This window comes from Ambystoma mexicanum, chromosome 11 (assembly GCF_040938575.1).
Source record: "Ambystoma mexicanum isolate Mex_15411 chromosome 11, UKY_AmexF1_1, whole genome shotgun sequence".
Taxonomy (NCBI): Eukaryota; Metazoa; Chordata; class Amphibia; order Caudata; family Ambystomatidae; genus Ambystoma; species Ambystoma mexicanum.
Genome location: NC_090934.1, coordinates 154243231 through 154263283, shown reverse-complemented (window position 1 = coordinate 154263283; position 20053 = coordinate 154243231). Strand labels below are relative to the sequence as shown.

The 20053-nt window shown below is 45.9% G+C and overlaps 1 protein-coding gene across 1 annotated transcript; it reads left to right on the top strand.

The window, feature by feature from the left end:
• The first annotated feature begins 2912 nt into the window (after positions 1-2912).
• Positions 2913-12447, top strand: GJA9 (gap junction protein alpha 9). The gene is made up of 2 exons (XM_069622675.1): positions 2913-3057; positions 10543-12447. The coding sequence occupies exon 2, from the start codon at positions 10564-10566 to the stop codon at positions 12130-12132; it is 1569 nt and encodes a 522-aa protein (XP_069478776.1). The 5' UTR covers positions 2913-3057; positions 10543-10563; the 3' UTR covers positions 12133-12447.
• The last annotated feature ends 7606 nt before the right edge of the window (positions 12448-20053 follow it).

The following is a 20053-nucleotide window of genomic DNA, read 5'->3' as shown; positions in this document are numbered from 1 at the left end:
TACAGCTCCCCTCATGACTGCCTTCGCCCAATGGTGTCCACCCTACTACATGAAAGCTAAACATTGATGAGGAATAGAGCGGCCAGTGATGGGAACTCTACCTGGGCTACAGTGCCACCGGGGTGCCCACACTACAGCTCCCCCGATGATTACCTGCGCCCAATGGTGTCCACCCTACTATATGAAAGCTAAACATTGATGAGCCTAAGAGCGGCCAGTGATAGGAACTCTACCTGGGCTACAGTGCCACCGGGGAGCCCACACTGCTGTACTAACTCTTAACATGCTTGCTTTACCATAGAGGCCCAAATACAAAATGTCATACCACAGTAAGAAATGACTAGACTGGCTCCATTACAATGTCAGTCTAGCTACATATTAACACTTATCATGCTTGCTTTATTAATGATGCCCAATACAAACTGTTACGCTACAGTAGGAAATGGCTAGACTGGTTCTATAAAATGCCAGTCTAGCTTCGTAATGATACTTATCACACTTGCTTTATCAACCAATTGCAAAAAACAAATCCATGCCTGCCCCATTGTGCACCAGCGCCTTGCACTCAGACATAATCACATTAATTATGAATGTGAATATGTGTGCGTGCGAGGCGCTGCGGGCAGAGGGAGCAGATGCGTGTCAGATGCTGGGGTCCCAGGGTGCAGCCATGGCATATTTTACTGGGCATAAATGCCCAGTAAAAACTGCCATGCCTGCCCCCTGGAGCCCCAAGCAGCTCACAGGCACACATCAATTGTGTCTGTGTGTCAGGTGCTGAGGGGCCCAAGCATGCCATTTTTTTACTGGGCATCTATCATAGATGTCCATTAATAAATAGTATGCCATCCAGGGCCCTCCAGTGCCTCACATGCACAGATAGTCAATTATGTGTACATGCGAGGTGCTCGGGGGCTTAGGGGTTAGGCATGATATTGCATGTGAGGAGCTAGGAATCCCAGCAGACTTAGTGGCATTATTTACTGGGATACCCAGTAGAAATGAAATGCCTGCCCCCTGGGCCCCAGTTCCTAACACGCACACGATGCATGTGATTGTGTGTATGTGAGGCGCTGAGGGGCACAGGGGTCAGACATGGTATTTTTTTACTGGACATTGTCATAGATGGAGAGTAAAAAATAAAATGACATGTCTGTCCCCTTGGTCCCAAGCTCCTCAAACACAATCAATGTGGTTATTTGTGAATGTCAGGTACTGGGGCCCAGGGGATGGGCATGGTATTTTTTTTTACTGGACATCTATCATAGATGTCCAGTAAAAAATACCATCCCCTGGGCCCCACAGTGCCTGGCACATGTACACCATCAATGTAACTATGTGTGTATGCGAGGTACTGAGAGTTCCAGGGGGCAGGCATGGTATGTTTTACTAGACATCTATGATAGATGTCTAGAATAAAAAAATACCATCCCTGTTCCCTGGGCCCCACAGAACCTAACACACGCACGCATGTGTATGCAAGGCGCTGGGGCGCCCAGGGGGCAGGCATGGTATTTTTTTTACTGGACATCTGTGATAGACATCCAGTAAGAAAAATGCCATCCCTGTTCTCTGTGCCCCACAGCACCTCAAAATGATGAACATATAAACACACATGTATACAACATACACACAGCACGCACTCTCTCATTCACACAAGCACCCATCATCATGCACTCACTCATAACACAAGCATACACGCATCCATACACATATTTAAATAATAAATCAATTATGAACATACAGATATATTTACACAACATACACACAGCAAGCACTCTCTCATTCACACAAGCATCCATCATCATACAATCATCCATAACAACACAAGCATGCACGCTCAATACACATATTTCACTAATAAATACATCAACATAAACGTATCTACTGCCGACGACCCTGATGTTTCCTCCCCAATGCTCGAGCCCCTGCTAGCATCAACAGGAATCAGGAAGCTTCCTGGTTCCTGCACATGCATGCCAGGGCCTGCGTGTGGGCGATGAAACGCCCCACTCCAGCCTGCTCTGTCTGTGCGAGAAGATGTAGGAGCACCCTCTGGCACATACAGACATGCAGGCCCCGGCGTTGCATGGCTCATTGAGCTTGCGCGGCTAGGGAACTAAACTGTCAAAGGGAAACTATGTTTCTAGATGATTTGTGTCATGTACAGGGACTTACACCTAAAACTAAACTAAAGAGGTCCCCATCCGGTATACAGTGTTTTGGTGCAGCCAATTTGGCGCCAGCCATTTTGCCGCAGCGCCCGTATAGGCTTGCCCAGTTAGCCGCAGCCAACAGGGCGCAGGGAGCTATCCATGCTGCGATTGCACTACAAACAGTAATATCCCAGAACAGAGACCTACCCGCGCGGGTATGTTACTGTTTGCTTAATTCTATTGTCATCATAAGTGCTAATAAATGCAGTGATTCTTATGGCAGTATATTTAAGGCAAACACCACACGCTCATTGCATCAAACCGTACATAGCTTAAAATGAAGTACATTGCACTCTCTTTTGGGCATCGTTATGCAACCATGAGCCCAGTTCCGTTTTTTAGGTGTCTGAGTGGGACGCCATTTGGATTGCATGAATACTCTCCGGCTTACTTTTTAAACTCTGTACATTCACAGTATGCTCTACTTTCTGAGAGCCGATGCTGACTACATCCTGACATAAGAGTGCCAGGAGACCGCGCGAGTGGCAAGAGTGCGTGGTGCAAGACCCATTAACATACACAGAATGTCGATGGATGTCCCTTCATCCCTTGTACGACAGGGGTTACAGTGCCCAGCACCCACGCCGCCTGCATCCCCCACCCAGAGAGAAGCCTGCTTCATCAGTGTTCCGATGTTTCAATAGTTACAGCTGAGTCTACGTCACTGTGGATTGATTTTTCAGAAGCCCATTAGTTCAATGTGCACAGCGGGGATCCGCCGCATACAGGGATCAGGAAGCGGGAGAGCAGCAATTACATTCACTCAGCGGTCGGGGTCAAGGCAAAAGGATCTTTCCAGTCCACGATGGATGGCCTACAAGACCCCTTTCGACCAAGCAAGGTTTGTTTTGTCATATTATTGATTATGATTTTTTATTAAGTGATGATTAACCTAATGAACTTGGAAGGCAGTTTCTTTCTGGAAATCCTGGGGGGATTCTTGCTTTTAGAGGCCTTTAACATATCGATTTCCGATTCCTCAACCATCACTGCATTTTCCCATCAATAGCAAAGAGGCCCTAACAATACAATGTGACCCATGTATGCATATATGTAGGTCTGTGCATTGGCGATTCAGCATTCACATCGCATGTACATCCTACCCCTGAGACCCGCTTCCTTAATTCTACCATTCGGACAGGCTTAATTTACAAGGGTGAGAAACCTTAATTTGGACACCAATGGATTCGCAGATGTCTCAGCCATGTAATGCCCACATCCACATGAGCACCAAGCTCAGTGTGCATTATGTACTTGGTGATTCAAGCGGAAACGCCTTTTATCACACAGATATTTGATTAATATAAAGATCTGTGGTCATACTTATGATGCCAAAATGCGCTTTTATTTCATGCAAAGCAGCCAGGAACCCTCACTAGTGCTATTTGTCCCCTCCCCCTTTCTCCAAGGTGTACTGTGAAAGAGTACAAGAGATTTGTAACAGACTGGCCATTTTGGAATGATAATCTTAAATATAGCCGTCCCCTGGGAAGGCTGTGCAGTGGGAACAGAGCGCGCGCACCGCTTTCCTTACACGGAGACTGAGGCGTTCCCAATCTGTATATGTGGTTCAGTTTCACAAAGGTTTTAATGTTAGGATGAGTGTTGAGCAAAGGGAAATGAGCAAAAAGCCCAGTGCGCTTTCTGTACTGCGTGAATCACGCATACACCCCACTTATCGCAGGCATGTTCCTCCAATAGAAAGATCTGTGTCCCAGGAAATGCCCTTTGACTTTACACTGGTGCTATTTGCCCCTCCCCCTTTCTCATAGGGATACTTTGAAAGAGTAGCATAAGAGTGTGCCAGACCGTCCATCTTGGAATGCTACCCTTATAGATGAAAATAATGTACATGTTTATTCTAGGTTTTCATAACGCGCTTTGCTCCGTAAGGAAAGTGTAACATTTCTCATTATAACTAAAACACATACCGGAAGTGATTATTATAAAGAAACACCGTGCAATTAAAAAAAAATATATACCCTTTACAATGTTAGTGCAATTAATTCATTTACTTTCGGTGTTTTTCTTAATAGCTGCGTTCAAACCTCTCCCCCACCCCCTCAATATATCTCCTTCTTCCCCACGTATCTGTCAGCAGTGCCTAGAGTGGCTTTGGGGGGGCACTGGCAAACATGCACCTGACAACGCTACTCTCACCCACATAAAAAGAGACAAAGAGAAAGACGGTGGCCAGTGTGATGGTTCGGACTGGGGCATACGCTTATGTCAGGCACCAATGAAAAAGTGACCCACAGTTGCAAATGGCACTTCCTTCCTTTTGTGACAGACTGAGTAGCACCCAAGGAAGAGTTTTTTGATAAAATGTGATGCAAATTGTACATTTTAAAGACTGTACACTGGGGGCGAAACTGCTAGCAGCATGGTGAAGTAACTTATCAAACTGGCCCACATGGGCCAAAAATGTAGCCCGCCTTCGCCCCAAAAACTCGGCCACACTAGCATTTAGCGTTTCAGATTCGGGCATTGCCCTATAGGCCAGTCCGAGCCAGAGAGATGCAGAAAAAGAGAGAACTAGAATGAGAGAGGGAGAGGGAGAGAGAGAGCTAGAATGGGAGAGGGAGAGGGAGAGAGAGAGCTAGAATGGGAGAGGGAGAGGAAGATAGAGAGCTAGAATGGGAGAGGGAGAGGGAGAGAGAGAGCTAGAATGGGAGAGGGAGAGGGAGAGAGAGAGCTAGAATGGGAGAGGGAGAGAGAGCTAGAATGAGAGAGGGAGAGGGAGAGAGAGAGCTAGCATGGGAGAGGGAGAGGGAGAGAGAGCGCTAGAATGGGAGAGGGAGAGGGAGAGAGAGAGCTAGAATGGGAGAGGGAGAGAGAGAGCTAGAATGGGAGAGGGAGAGGGAGAGAGAGAGCTAGAATGGGAGAGGGAGAGGGAGATAGAGAGCTAGAATGAGAGAGGGAGAGGGAGAGAGAGAGCTAGAATGGGAGAGGGAGAGGGAGAGAGAGCGCTAGAATGGGAGAGGGAGAGGGAGAGAGAGAGCTAGAATGGGAGAGGGAGAGGGAGAGAGAGAGCTAGAATGGGAGAGGGAGAGGGAGAGAGAGCGCTAGAATGGGAGAGGGAGAGGGAGAGAGAGAGCTAGAATGGGAGAGGGCGAGGGAGAGAGAGAGCTAGAATGAGAGAGGGAGAGGGAGAGAGAGCGCTAGAATGGGAGAGGGAGAGGGAGAGAGAGAGCTAGAATGGGAGAGGGAGAGGGAGAGAGAGAGCTAGAATGGGAGAGGGAGAGGGAGAGAGAGCGCTAGAATGGGAGAGGGAGAGGGAGAGAGAGAGCTAGAATGGGAGAGGGCGAGGGAGAGAGAGAGCTAGAATGAGAGAGGGAGAGGGAGAGAGAGAGCTAGAATGGGAGAGGGAGAGGGAGAGAGAGCGCAAGACTGGCAGATGATACACTGGGTACAGTTACTGATTGATATCACTTCTAATGGGGGTGGGGAGGACTTTTTGCTGTCCTTTGCTCATGTCATGACGTTTATTGGTGAATTTTAGGTGGCACTTGCCGAATTACAGGGTTTACATTCCCATTGATTTAGTCAGAAGTGCAAGTAAGCAGCATTAGAGTCACTGTTCTTTCAATGACATTCAATATACATCGATAAAACTGTAATTAAGATCAGGGGTCGTCTGCAGCTGGAGCCTCTCCTGATGCTGTGGACTACGATTCCCATGATCCTTTACCATTGGCTATAATGGCTAGTGATGATGGGAGTTGTAGTCCAAAATATCTGGAGAGCCAAACCTTTGAGTTCCATGAACAGGATCACAAAATATTAGGTAAGGTCAGGAGATATTGCAAAACTCCGAATTAAGGTTAGTGTTAGGACAAGGAAACATGCCTCATGTGTTCTCTAGATGAAACCAACACAATCAAGTTGTACTGCCCATTTTGTCTTGACTAACACTAATCACGCACCTCATTATTTTGCAGAAGAGTTGATTTTTGTTCATATTAAATATTTTATCGCATTAAGGTTTTGTCCTGAGACGTGATAAGAGCATTGCAATTTGCCATTAACAATCATTGTTAACCATCAACTATATTGCGTGATAATTATTGGCTATAGGCAATGTGACACATGGTATTACAGAACAAGCATTGGCAAAGCCAATTGTTTTGACCTTTCTGTGTGCATGGGATAGGCATTTGCAAAGCAAAGCCGCAATGGCATGACATAATGCTACTACCTGGGAATATTAGATCATATCACCTGGCAAATGGTGTTAGCCCCTTTGAATGTGATGGAAGGTCCTGGCAAATGGCTGTATCTATTCACCATGCCAATGCGTGTTTTAAACAAAAATTCAGTGCAAGGAGGAGATTGAAGGACACACATATTACTTTTATATCAAGTGTCTGAAGGCACAGTTGGTTAAGAATTGTTATTACATCACGCACTCCGTTATAGCTGTAATTAAGCCATTAACTCTCTGAACACTGCATTGAAGTTACCATGGCAGCGCAATAAAAGCACACAGATTGATGTTCATGCACTTTACAGTTCGCTAAAAGAAATCCTAGGATCTCATGCACTATACAGCTAGCTAAAGGAGATCCTAGGATCCCATGCACTATACAGCCAGCTAAATGAAATCCCAGGATATCATGAACTATACAGCTAGCTAAAAGAAATCCCAGGATCTCATGCACTATACGGCTAGCTAAAGGAGATCCCAGGATCTCAGGCACTATACAGCTAGCTAAAGGAGATCCCAGGATCTCATGCACTATACAGCCAGCTAAAAGAGATCCCAGGATATCATGCACTATACAGCTAGCTAAAGGAGATCCCAGGATCTCATGCACTATACAGCAAGCTAAAAGAGATCCCAGGATATCATGCAATATACAGCTAGCTAAAGGAGATCCCAGGATCTCATGCACTATACAGCCAGCTAAAGGAGATCCCAGGATCTCATGCACTATACGGCTAGCTAAAAGAAATCCCAGGATCTCATGCACTATACAGCTAGCTAAAGGAGATCCCAGGATCTCATGCACTATACGGCTAGCTAAAAGAAATCCTAGGATCTCATGCACTATACAGCTAGCTAAAGGAGATCCTAGGATCTCATGCACTATACAGCTAGCTAAAGGAAATCCCAGGATATCATGCACTATACAGCTAGCTAAAGGAGATCCTAGGATCCCATGCACTATACAACCAGCTAAATGAAATCCCAGGATCTCATGCACTATACAGCTAGCTAAAGGAGATCCTAGGATCCCATGCACTATACAGCCAGCTAAATGAAATCCCATGATCTCATGCACTATACGGCTAGCTAAAGGAGATCCCAGGATCTCAGGCACTATACAGCCAGCTAAAAGAGATCCCATGATATCATGCACTTTACAGCTAGCTAAAGGAGATCCCAGGATCACAGGCACTGTACAGCCAGCAAAAGGAGATCCCAGGATCTCATGCACTTTACAGCTAGCTAAAGGAGATCCCAGGATCACAGGCACTGTACAGCCAGCAAAAGGAGATCCCAGGATCTCATGCACTATACAGCTAGCTAAAGGAGATCCCAGGATCTCAGGCACTGTACAGCCAGCTAAAAGAGATCCCAGGATCTCATGCACTTTACAGCTAGCTAAAGGAGATCCCAGGATCACATGCACTATACAGCCAGCAAAAGGAGATCCCAGGATCTCATGCACTATACAGCTAGCTAAAAGAAATCCCAGGATCTCATGCACTATACAGCCAGCTAAAGGAGATCCCAGTATCTCATGCACTATACAGCTAGCTAAAAGAAATCCCAGGATATCACGCACTATACAGCTAGCTAAAGGAGATCCTAGGATCCCATGCACTATACAGCCAGCTAAATAAAATCCCAGGATCTCATGCACTATACAGCTAGCTAAAGGAGATCCTAGGATCCCATGCACTATACAGCCAGCTAAATGAAATCCCAGGATCTCATGCACTTTACAGCTAGCTAATGGAGATCCCAGGATCTCAGGCACTATACAGCCAGGTAAAAGAGCCCAGGATATCATGCACTATACAGCTAGCCAAAGGAGATCCTAGGATCTCATGCACTATACAGCCAGCTAAAAGAGATCCCAGGATCTCATGCACATTACAGCTAGCTAAAGGAGATCCTAGGATCTCATGCACTATACAGCTAGCTAAAGGAGATCCTAGGATCCCATGCACTATACAGCCAGCTAAATGAAATCCCATGATATCATGCACTATACGGCTAGCTAAAGGAGATCCCAGGATCTCAGGCACTGTACAGCCAGCTAAAAGAGATCCCAGCATCTCATGCACTTTACAGCTAGCTAAAGGAGATCCCAGGATCACATGCACTGTACAGCCAGCAAAAGGAGATCCCAGGATCTCATGCACTATACAGCTAGCTAAAGGAGATCCCAGGATCTCAGGCACTGTACAGCCAGCTAAAAGAGATCCCAGGATCTCATGCACTTTACAGCTAGCTAAAGGAGATCCCAGTATCACATGCACTATACAGCCAGCAAAAGGAGATCCCAGGATCTCATGCACTATACAGTTAGCTAAAAGAAATCCCAGGATCTCATGCACTATACAGCTAGCTAAAGGAGATCCCAGTATCTCATGCACTATACAGCCAGCTAAATAAAATCCCAGGATATCACGCACTATACAGCTAGCTAAAGGAGATCCTAGGATCCCATGCACTATACAGCCAGCTAAATAAAATCCCAGGATCTCATGCACTATACAGCTAGCTAAAGGAGATCCTAGGATCCCATGCACTATACAGCCAGCTAAATAAAATCCCAGGATCCCATGCACTATACAGCTAGCTAAAGGAGATCCCAGGATCACATGCACTATACAGCCAGCAAAAGGAGATCCCAGGATCTCATGCACTATACAGTTAGCTAAAAGAAATCCCAGGATATCACGCACTATACAGCTAGCTAAAGGAGATCCTAGGATCCCATGCACTATACAGCCAGCTAAATAAAATCCCAGGATCTCATGCACTATACAGCTAGCTAAAGGAGATCCTAGGATCCCATGCACTATACAGCCAGCTAAATGAAATCCCAGGATCTCATGCACTATACAGCTAGCTAATGGAGATCCCAGGATCTCAGGCACTATAAAGCCAGGTAAAAGAGCCCAGGATATCATGCACTATACAGCTAGCCAAAGGAGATCCTAGGATCTCATGCACTATGCAGCCAGCTAAAAGCGATCCCAGGATCTCATGCACATTACAGCTAGCTAAAGGAGATCCTAGGATCTCATGTACTATACAGCTAGCTAAAAGAAATCCCAGGATCACATGTACTATACAGCTAGCTAAAGGAGATCCCAGGATCTCATGCACTATACAGCTAGCTAAAAGAGATCCAAGGATCTCATGCACTATACATGCTCTCTTACCACGAACAAAAATGACGTGCACCTACAAATATTTTGACATGCTCTCCTCTGCCTAGAAAATGATGTGTGATTAATAATTCTTTGGCATACTCTCTCGTCTTGTACCAAAAAATGTCATCGGACTAAGAATATTTTAGCATGCTCTCCTCCAATATAAAATGAACACGTGACTAAGAATACTTTGGCATGCTCTCCTAGTCTGCCTATGAAATGACGTGTGCTTAAAATGCTTTTGCATGCTCTCCCCCACCTATAATAATAATATACATTTTATGTGTGACTAAGAATGCTTTGGCGTGCTCGATCAACCTTCAAAAATAAAACGTGCCTTTATTATTGATTTCAAACTACTCTAATCTGCATTAGACTACAGCCCTGCGCTACCAACAAACTAGACTGATTCCCTTCCCCACCTACAGCTCCCTGAATGTGTTGCTTCCTCTTCAAATGCTGATAGCTGACTGTCCCGAGTCATACACGTGCTAGCTACTTTATGTAGACGCAAGGGTTGGACCGGTTGAACCACGTAACTCTAACCTCGGAAAAAGCCTAAAAAGGTTGACTTGCCTGAACTTGCTGAAATCCAAGGGATACAAGTTCGGCTTGAACCGGCTCGCTCATGCTTATTTGGGAGCGTAGTAATACATGGTTACATTTAATGACAGATGTGTTAGCCATAGTAAGCGTAGGAAGAAACAGAGCAAAAACCTACAGGGTTGTCTGGTGGCGGGTATTAGTCTTTTGGGGACCTTGCAAGGGCTCCACATCTGATATAATTCTAGGATTTCATGTCAGAACTGTGAGACCTTCAGGAGCCAACATGTTGTACAACTTCTGCTTGTTACAATGAAAACTACTCACAATAGAAGAAGGTTCTGAGACTTGGTCAATAATAGATGTCTTTCTTTCTGATGTCTTTTAGTGATGAGATGGTGGATGAAACATGGGAGACTGGAATTTCCTTGGCGTCATTCTGGAAGAAGTCCACATGCACTCTACGATCGTTGGCAAGATATGGCTGACAATATTATTCATCTTTCGAATGCTGGTCCTGGGTGTCGCCGCCGAAGATGTTTGGAATGACGAGCAGTCTGATTTCTTCTGCAACACCGAGCAACCTGGCTGCCGAAATGTTTGCTACGATGATGCCTTTCCGATCTCTCTTATACGATATTGGGTCCTTCAAGTCATATTTGTGTCGTCGCCTTCTTTGGTGTATATGGGACATGCGATCTACAGATTGAGAGCCCTGGAGAAAGAGAGGCAGAAGAAGAAAGCTCAGCTTAGGTGGGAGTTAGAGGGTGTAGAGGTGGACATGTCTGAGGCCCGGAGACGGTTGGAAAGGGAACTGCGACATCTCGAGCAGCGAAAACTCAACAAGGCCCCTCTCCGAGGCTCCCTGCTGTGCACTTACATTATCCATATTTTTACGAGATCGGCGGTGGAGATTGGGTTCATGTTCGGCCAGTATGTCCTTTATGGGGTGAAGCTCACCCCTCTGTACAAGTGTCAGAAGGATCCCTGCCCCAACATCGTTGACTGCTTTGTGTCCAGACCCACTGAGAAGACTGTGTTCATATTATTCATGCAGTGTATAGCCGCCGTCTCGTTATTTTTGAATATTTTAGAAATTGTCCACTTGGGCATCAGAAAAATTAAAAAAGGACTTTTGGGACAGTATAAAATGAGCCAAGACTATGATGACAGCAAGTGCAAGAAAAATTCAGTAATGCACCACTCTTGCATTGGGATCTCGGCCAGCCCACAAAAGACGCTACCATCCGCACCGAGCGGCTATACTTTATTGATGGACAAGCAAAGTGACCCAACGGTGTATCCGATTTTAAACCCACCATCAGCCTTCCAGCCCATTGAAGATGATCATATGGAAGAGGGAAGGAACTCAACTGAAGAGGAGAATAAGATGCACAATTCAGTGCAGCCCGTCCATGCCACGGAGCGACACTGCCAAAACACCAGCTCCAACAATAACGAAGGGATAAGCAAGATATTCGGGCCTGACATGAATGGTATGCAGAGGCATGAGCCAAAGAGGCGCCATTGTGTAAGGAGCGCACATTCCAGCTTGGAGAGTGCTCCAGGCCTACGCATGGGGAGCCAGGTGGAACTGGCTTCAGAGACCACGGGAGAACCTTCAGTGCAAAACATGACTCCAACCGTGCCAAGGAACTTGGTCCGAAAGCCACGTAGAATCAGTGCTCCTTGGAACTGCTCCACGGTGGTAGAGGGACGAGACATCACCACTGATGCTGACTTCATGAGCAGTATCCACAGAAGATACAACTTCAGCTCAGGTCCACCTTGCGCCCCATCCAAGACTGAGCTCAAACGAACAAGCAGACCTGATACACCCGAGAGTCTGGGGGATCTGAGCTCCGAATCCAAGAACAGCCGGAGCTGTGACAGTCCCCAGGCCTTCCCGTCATCCCGGCGCATGTCATTAGCAAGTAATGCCAGCAGCAGACGTGCCACCACCGACCTCCAGATTTAAGCACTAGCCACTTTGCTGTGGCCCTTTTCTAGTACAGTGCACTAACTGAACAAAGAAAACCAGAATATAAACCTACTCTTAAGACTGCAATGCATTAAAGATTCTCAATAGTGATACTTTGAGCTGATGTAGCCTTTATTTATCAGGCCGATGGTGCGGGATTGAACACTGCTGTGCTTAGCTTTTAGAAAACATGGACCTCTCTGTGAGCCCCTGTTTCAATTTAACCAATTAAGGGTTCCATGTGTTAATATCCCTGCATAAATATTGCCATACAAAAATATTACCATATTTTTGCGGCAATAATAAGTCATGGAACCTGAGGGGGACACCCCTGCAACCTCCAAAATTTCCTTTTTTTATTGAAGCGGGAGACACCCCTGCAAACCCCGGGTCCAATAACCCCATAAATGACCCTCACTAATAATATCGCCTATGGCCTTACCCCCCGACCATATATATTGCGATATTATTGGTGTGGATAAAATTAGCTGATAACCAATTAAGACACATCGCCGGCTTGAAATCTGGGACAAAGCTGTAGATAGCCCAGCACTGCCTGCGCCCGCCATCAAGGGCCCCACCTCTAAAGAGACTCATGTTAGTCAAGAATGGGTGGCCTTTTATTTGCTATTGATTCTTAAGGGATCCGTAATGGATTGTTAAGGGCATCTTACATCAAGGTTAGGATGTGCATAGGAGAAAGGTATCTACACTTGAATTTCCATACAATAGTCTTATATCTTCCCAGTAAATGTTCCTATACAACAGCCCCATGTGTTTTTTGTTTCGGCAGAAAGTTGGCAACGCCAGTTTAGCCAAAATATTCCTGTACAGCATGGGATTTCAGCTCTGTGCAATCAGCTAGCAGTAGTTTGGTTTGCTATTGCCTTCCTGTAGTGCATCTATTCAGCCGGGTTTTTTCTTGATCTTTACATGACAGCATCAGAGACATCTTGATTGGATGAACAGTCCTGTCACTGTGGTGCTATTTAACTCATCTGTAGAGGAGGTTGTTGCATGCCGGTTGCATGCACCACTGCTTCCTGCGCGAAGATGGCAAACACAATATGAAGAGACCCTAATCATAAGCATTGGGGTTGGATGATGAGTTGCTGCTGCTCCTGGTTCTGACCTTCTCTTGCACCATCTGCACCCACCACCCATCTCGCTCACGTTCCAGGTCCCACGAGATGTGCCCACTGGGAGTCTTTATTTTACTGACTGTGCGCCCCAGATAGATTCACAGAAAGGAAAGCTGCTATTATTTTGGGGCGGCCCAAAGAAGCCCCTTCTAAATTGTACAGATGCATTTTCCACCTTGTTCCTTTGTTCAAAGGGGATTGGTTGGGTCCCTTCAAAGGGGATTGGTTGGTCCCAGCAAGTGTTGCGATTGGCTGTGCTTCATGGACTACCTGGATACAACATGCACTAGGAGCATATCGCCAACCTCAAATGCCAGTAAGATTAAGTTGAGCTACTGGCAAGTATGTGAAACTCTACAATTTCATGCAAATAAAATAAAAATTCAATTTGTAAAATGGATAAAATATTGCATATAGATTGAAAACCGTGAAAACAAGATATGTAAATCATGCCAATATGATGTATTGCAGTGTGGGTGTAATTTGACTATCTTTGCATTTTTTATATTCAAAGAATTGCTGTGGAATTTCTCTACTAGTTGCAAACGAGGCTTCCATTTCGCAGTCATTGTGTCCCTGCACGTCGGTCACCTTGGACCCGCTTTAACCCGCACAGTAGAGTCCAGGCATGGTTTCTTAGAAGTGGTTTCTCGAAGGGTCGACTGATTATTTTCACTCGATGGCGCTTACCCAAGTCCTGGGTCGGGTGAGCCAATGACTGATCATGTTTTGATAGTCTTTCTCTTGAGCCTCTCTCTCACCCTGCTGTGCACTCACTCCTTTCCCGTGTTTTCTCTCTGTGTCTCTCGCTCTCTTTTATTGATCTCTCTGGCTCTCTCTCTCTCTGCCTGGACTCTTCCTCCCTCTCGCTCTCTGCCTCCATTCTCCTTGTACTCTGCCCTGCTCTCTTTCTCAGCCCTCTCTCTTCCACTCTCCTTGTAGCCCTTGCATTCTCTCGCTGCCTGTGAGTTCTCTGCCCCCTCTGTTCCCTTCCCCCTCTGCGTGTCTTCGTCTCCCCCTCCCCATATGATCGTATTCCTCCTGCCTGTGCTCTTATCATGTTCTTTCTCCAGTATTCACTCATCCTCCATCTCATTCACTTATCCATCCATCCTCACACTCCCACATTCACCCAGTCGCACATTCTCATCCATCTACCCACCCCCTCACACTCATATATCCAGCCTTATATGTTCATTCGATAATCTATTAATCCATATTACACTTCTGCATGTATCTGTTCATACATCCCCACTTTATAATATCTACTTAAACTTTAATTCATTCATCCATCTTCAACATCTTCCATCCCACACTCTAGCACTATATTTATACTTAAGTATTAATCTTCATCGTCATTCGCACAACCTCCCTTGCTGCCCTTCATTTGACAATCCTCACATTTGTATTCATTCATCCTGCCCCCCTCCCCCGTACCTCTCTACACTCTGTCTGTTTTCCCTTTCACTTAGTCTCCATCTGCCTAAGTGTGCCTGAGCTCAGAAAAGGTTTTCACAGTACAACAGCCAAAACTACTGGCTTGGACAAAGCTTGTTTTTGTCATAGTGATTCATGTAGGATTCCCATCAGATTTAGAGTAGCTTCTGATTGTGATCTGATATAACGTTCCATAAACAACCAGCAGGCCTTTCGGAGAAGTCCTTTTAGTGCCTTCCTATAGAGAACTGGTCAGATATCTCAGTAAATGAAACAATCGGTGCACAACAAAATGCAAGAGCTGCTGTAGCAAGCACAATTAAAAAAAGGATTGGCAAAGCCAACAATTCTGGCTTTTGTGAAGACGATGGCTGGGCAGTTGCCAAGCATTGTCATTACAGTGCTGCCTGGCCATAAAATGACAACAGTTTAAACGTTTTGTGTTGCCTGGACATATGATGGCAGTGCCAGGCAAATGCCTATTTAATACCTACACAGAAGCCAAAACTGTTGCATTTGACAATGCTTCTTTTTAACATGACTTCAGTGCAAGGAACAGATATATATCAAGTGGCTAAAGGCATACTTGGTTAAGACATTTGTATCACACCAGTAGCTCTTTTACAGCTGCAATTAAGCTGTTAACTCTTAGTAGACTAATTGGAAAGAGTTTTGGGTGGAGAGGGGCAGGTATTGGGTAGGAATGGCCATACGGATTAGATTAGGATGGCCATGGGCAGTTAATGGGTGAGTAAATAACCAAATAAAACTCACAAGCTGTGTGTCCCTCCTCACGTGCCCTCTTCGTACTAGCAGTAGGGGTTCGACTTGTCCTGGCCAATCGCATCCCACGTAGTTGTTTATGCAACGTTTCCACTGACTCTGCGTCGGCCTTTGGAGACTCTATCTCTCTGTTCCCACAGCTCGGTTGGTTCTTCTCGTCCAGTTCTTTCGGAAAGGTCTTTTTTTTCCTTGGGTTGGTGTGTTTGCTATTGGTTCCTCTTTGATATTTATCTGCTGTTTTTGCAGAGTCCGTTGGACAGGGATGGTTTTTTTTGTCCCCAGGATCTACACTATATTCCTTATTTCGGCCAATCAACACGTGCTAAACTTTGACCTTCTAATTTTCTATAGTGTTGCTTGGTTCTCTTGGCAGCTCCCTTAACACTTAACATGTTCAGCAGTTTGCTCTGTTCAGTACACGTGCAGCTGATACAAGTACTTTCTTAGCTGTCAACACTGACCAGTGGGTTGGATGTGACCATGCCCATTTTCTGCTTCCAGCAGGGTTTTCCAAAGCTCCACTTGTTCAAGTGCCTCTTTTTTTTCTTCTCAAAAACCTTAAGTTCTAAAGACAGGTTGCGTAAGTGAAAGTTGCTACAGTGCTTTCTTCCCCAATAAATTGATATCTTGGAGGCCAGCCAACACAATAGTCCTTTCAGGGACGTCATTCTGCGGTCGCCAGGGGTTGCAACTGCGACCCCTGAGGTCTCCCTTGCTGCCCCTAAAAAAAAAAAAAAAGATCTTTTTTTCAATTTTATTTTTTTAATGTAAGGTCCTGGGCTGTGGCCTGATAGCCTCTTAAAAAAACGAAATATCAAAACAAAAGAACGGGGGTTCCACTAGTCTAACACTTTCAGCAGTGACCCTAAATAAGAAAGAATAGAAATACCAAATAATGTGTCTTTCTAGAATTATATACAATAATTGCTAGACTCATTAAAGGTTTATTTCAGGTACACTTCAGGGGGTGAGTCACTGATTTTGTCTGTTCTTAAACACCTCAACTCAGCCTTTCATCCTTCTGAGGTCGATACATGTGTACCAACACAGGTTGGGTGGTATTGTATGTATATTTGTTCTATATAAAGTGCTTAAGCGTAAGTGCTATATAATAGCACATCATTGTAATTTGGCTATGGACATCTGTTGCATTCACAGTCCTTTGTTAATATGGGTCTATACACACTAATCTTAATGATACATGGCGATCCATTGTTGTATGAAATGTATATTACATTATAGTGATATCATAACCATATTTTTCGTAATGTGCTTAAGAACAATGCTATGTGATGCCACTTCCTGTTTTGTCAAGGGTTGAAAGGTTGTGTTCCATCGCTTTCTGTGATGTCACTTCCGGGTGGGGTTATCAGAGGTCAAGGGTCATGTGATGTCACTTCCGCTACCGCTGGCATTTTGGTGAAATGACGTCCCTGAGCCATTCAAGATCGAAACCCCAGTATATCTGCTCCTTCAGCTTTATTCACTGCTCCGTTCAGATATTATTGTTTTTAGACAGTGGCTCCTCTTCCTGTCATAGTTGCCGCACGTTCTCTTGGAAATAATTGCCATACACCCTATTTGGTATCACCATTTACATTATTTCAACCAAAGGTATTACTTCAATAACTAAGCCATGATTATGCAGATGTTTCTACTTTGGTTAATGTCTTCTTTGGATCTGGGGTCAGAACCTTTGAATAGATTTCTCACATTATATGTGCCAAACAATTGCTTAAGCATTATTTCCAGCAGCTGTGAAAAAGAAAGTATTTTTTGTGCCTGGAAACCCGACTTATGGGCCAGAGCAAAGTGAGGTCGCACAAGGAGGGCTGATGGCGCATAACGTGCAGCTGGTAAGCACCTGTGACAAGACTTTGTTGCCATTATTCTGTGGCACGTGACACAGACAGTAAAGTAACACTGGAGTGCTTTTATTCTAAATTCAGGAGCTCTCTGTTCCATTTGTGCGCAGAACATGCAGCTGCTAAGCACCTGTGACTAGCCTTTGTTGCCCAGTGTTTTTTCATCTTTTGTGTGCTTCCTTGACTCGTTCGTTTTTTTCCCCTCATTTCTTTGTCCCTTCCTCCATCCCCATCTCTCCCACTCCCCCATTGGTCTGAGTGTTGGCACGCGTGACAGGAAAGCACTTCTTCTGTGGCTTTCTCAGGGCAGCCTTGCCCGGGCAACCAGCTAAGGGCTACAGAAAAGGGCAGCTCCATTCCCAGACAGCCCCCATTTCCTGTTTGCCTCAATTCACCTGTGGACACCTGCCAACCAAAACCACCTCTACAATACAGGTAAGGTGGTATGGGTGTGGAACACAGCTCCAGAAAACCCTTCCACTTCCAAACTATTGACCTACAGCTGCTGTTTAGACATTGCTTATTTGAAATTAGACATCCTTCAGGTACTGCACATGTGTTGAATATAGGTGTTGTCTCAGGTACCGCATATGTGTTGAATCTAGGTGTTTTTTTCCAGGTACTGCCTATGTGCTCACTAGGAACTACATGCGTTATGATTCTAGCCTGTTCTCAGGTACTGCATACACTTTCTTATTTTTTGCCTGTTCTCAGGTACTGCATACATTTTTGTAATTATCCTGTTTCCAGGGACTGCTTACATTTTGAATGTAGGGGATTTTTCAGGTGCGGCATGCCTGTGTGAATTGTAGCCTGGTATCTGGTACTGCATTTCTTTTTGACTTTACACATTGCACCTACATCTTTTACACCCTCTCAAAGCCTAACTATTCTTAAAGAACACCAGCCTCCAGACAACCCCCTCCTTACTGAAACCACTGACAGCGTCCTCCACCATGCCCACCAATGCCCGGAGTAGGGCGGCATGGTGATGCTTCAAAAATCAGATCCCTCACCCCTTGCCCCTTTCTATCACAGCCCCCAGGCCTGCTCTCCATAGGTACTTTCAACATCCTCTCATCCTTCAACGAAAACCTTCCCCCCTCCACCCCCATTCTCCACTCCTCCCCCCCTCACTCCCATTTCGCTCCCCTGAGCATTGCCTGGGCGGCTCTGTCAAACACACCCATTTCAACAACCCCTCTGACACTCATGCCCATCCATTTGGCTCCCAAAAACCACCCTAAACACAGAGGTCTCCCCAACCATAGGACACCTTCTCCATCCCTTCCTCTACTACCTCCCAGACCCTACCCTGCCCCCTCACTGGCACCCTTTTACTCCCCCCTACTCCCAACCCTACCCTCTCCCTCTTCAACCGCCCTACAAACTCACCAACACCTGCCTCTCCTCAACCCTCCCCAACCCAACCATTTCCCTCCACTTGCCTCTTCCTCCCTACCGTGATAACCTGAACCCCCTGAACATCCCTCTCCCCACTCCCTCCAACTCCCTCATGAGCATGCCTTTCCGCCCTCCACCCACCACCAAGACATCACACCTTTTCCCATGTTAAGGAGTCGTCCCTCTCAAGCACTCTTCCCTGATAGCTCCTCTCAATTACTCTTCCTTGATAGCACCATCCGCCCCACAACCCCCTCACCCTGCCCTCCTCTTTCCACCCTTAAATTTCCCCTGGGATCTCTCAGAGAAACTCACATCCCTTGCTCTGACCCCCTCCCACTCCTAACACCCCTCCCTCAGCAAATCCTTTCCTCCTTTCTGCTACACCCTACCTGCTCTCTTGCAAACCAGGTCTTCTCTTTATCACTGAAACCTGGTTCTCGGATGACTTTGAAGCCATCGCACAGGAAGCCTTCCCCCACGGATACTCTCTAGTCGTGAACAACTGATCTGGCAGAGCCGGAGGACTTGCCATACTATACAAACAACACCTCACTGTGTTACACAATGAGAAACAACCCTTCAGCCCTGATTGCGAGTCTCTACTAGTGAAATTCCAACTCACACCCTCCTTCGCTCACAGATTCTTACTCCTCTACAGACCCCCTGGCTACAATGGAAACTTCTCAGACTCCATTAGTGACTCAGTTTCAGCCATACTCATACCAAACCCCTCCCTCACCGTACTAGGGCATCTCAACATTTTCTTTGATATCTCATCTAACGCTATGACCCGCCCACTCCTAGATAACATTGAAAGGCTCAACTTGTCCCAACTGATTTCTCACCCCACCCACATAGCAGGTTATACCCTTGACGCTGTATTCAGCTACACTAACCTGATCTCCACTCTACCTCCCTGCCCTCTCATTTGGACTGATCACTCTGCCATCTTCTTCAATATCACTACCCCTACCACTTACCCTCACATCGCTCCAGCCCTAGAGAGCCCTCCCCCATTCTTCTTTGTCGTCTTTGTAACATCGTCATCAATAACCTCGACCTGGCCAACTCCCCCCAAAGCTCCCTCCCAATCCTCGCCCTTGATGAGGGGACTCCTTGCATTGTCCTTTTAGATCACTGGCTCTCTAGCTCCCTCATGCCGCTCTCGCCTATGAGATCTGCCTCCCAGAGGAGAGGCCCCATTCCGAAATGGTTCATCCCCCTCCCTCAAATCACTCAAAACTCTTAAACGTCACCTGGACCGCACCTGTAGGTCCAACTCTA

Excerpts from the sequence above, each read along its gene's own strand:
- GJA9 (XM_069622675.1), top strand. The coding sequence starts at position 10,564 with ATGGGAGACTGGAATTTCCTTGGCGTCATTCTGGAAGAAGTCCACATG.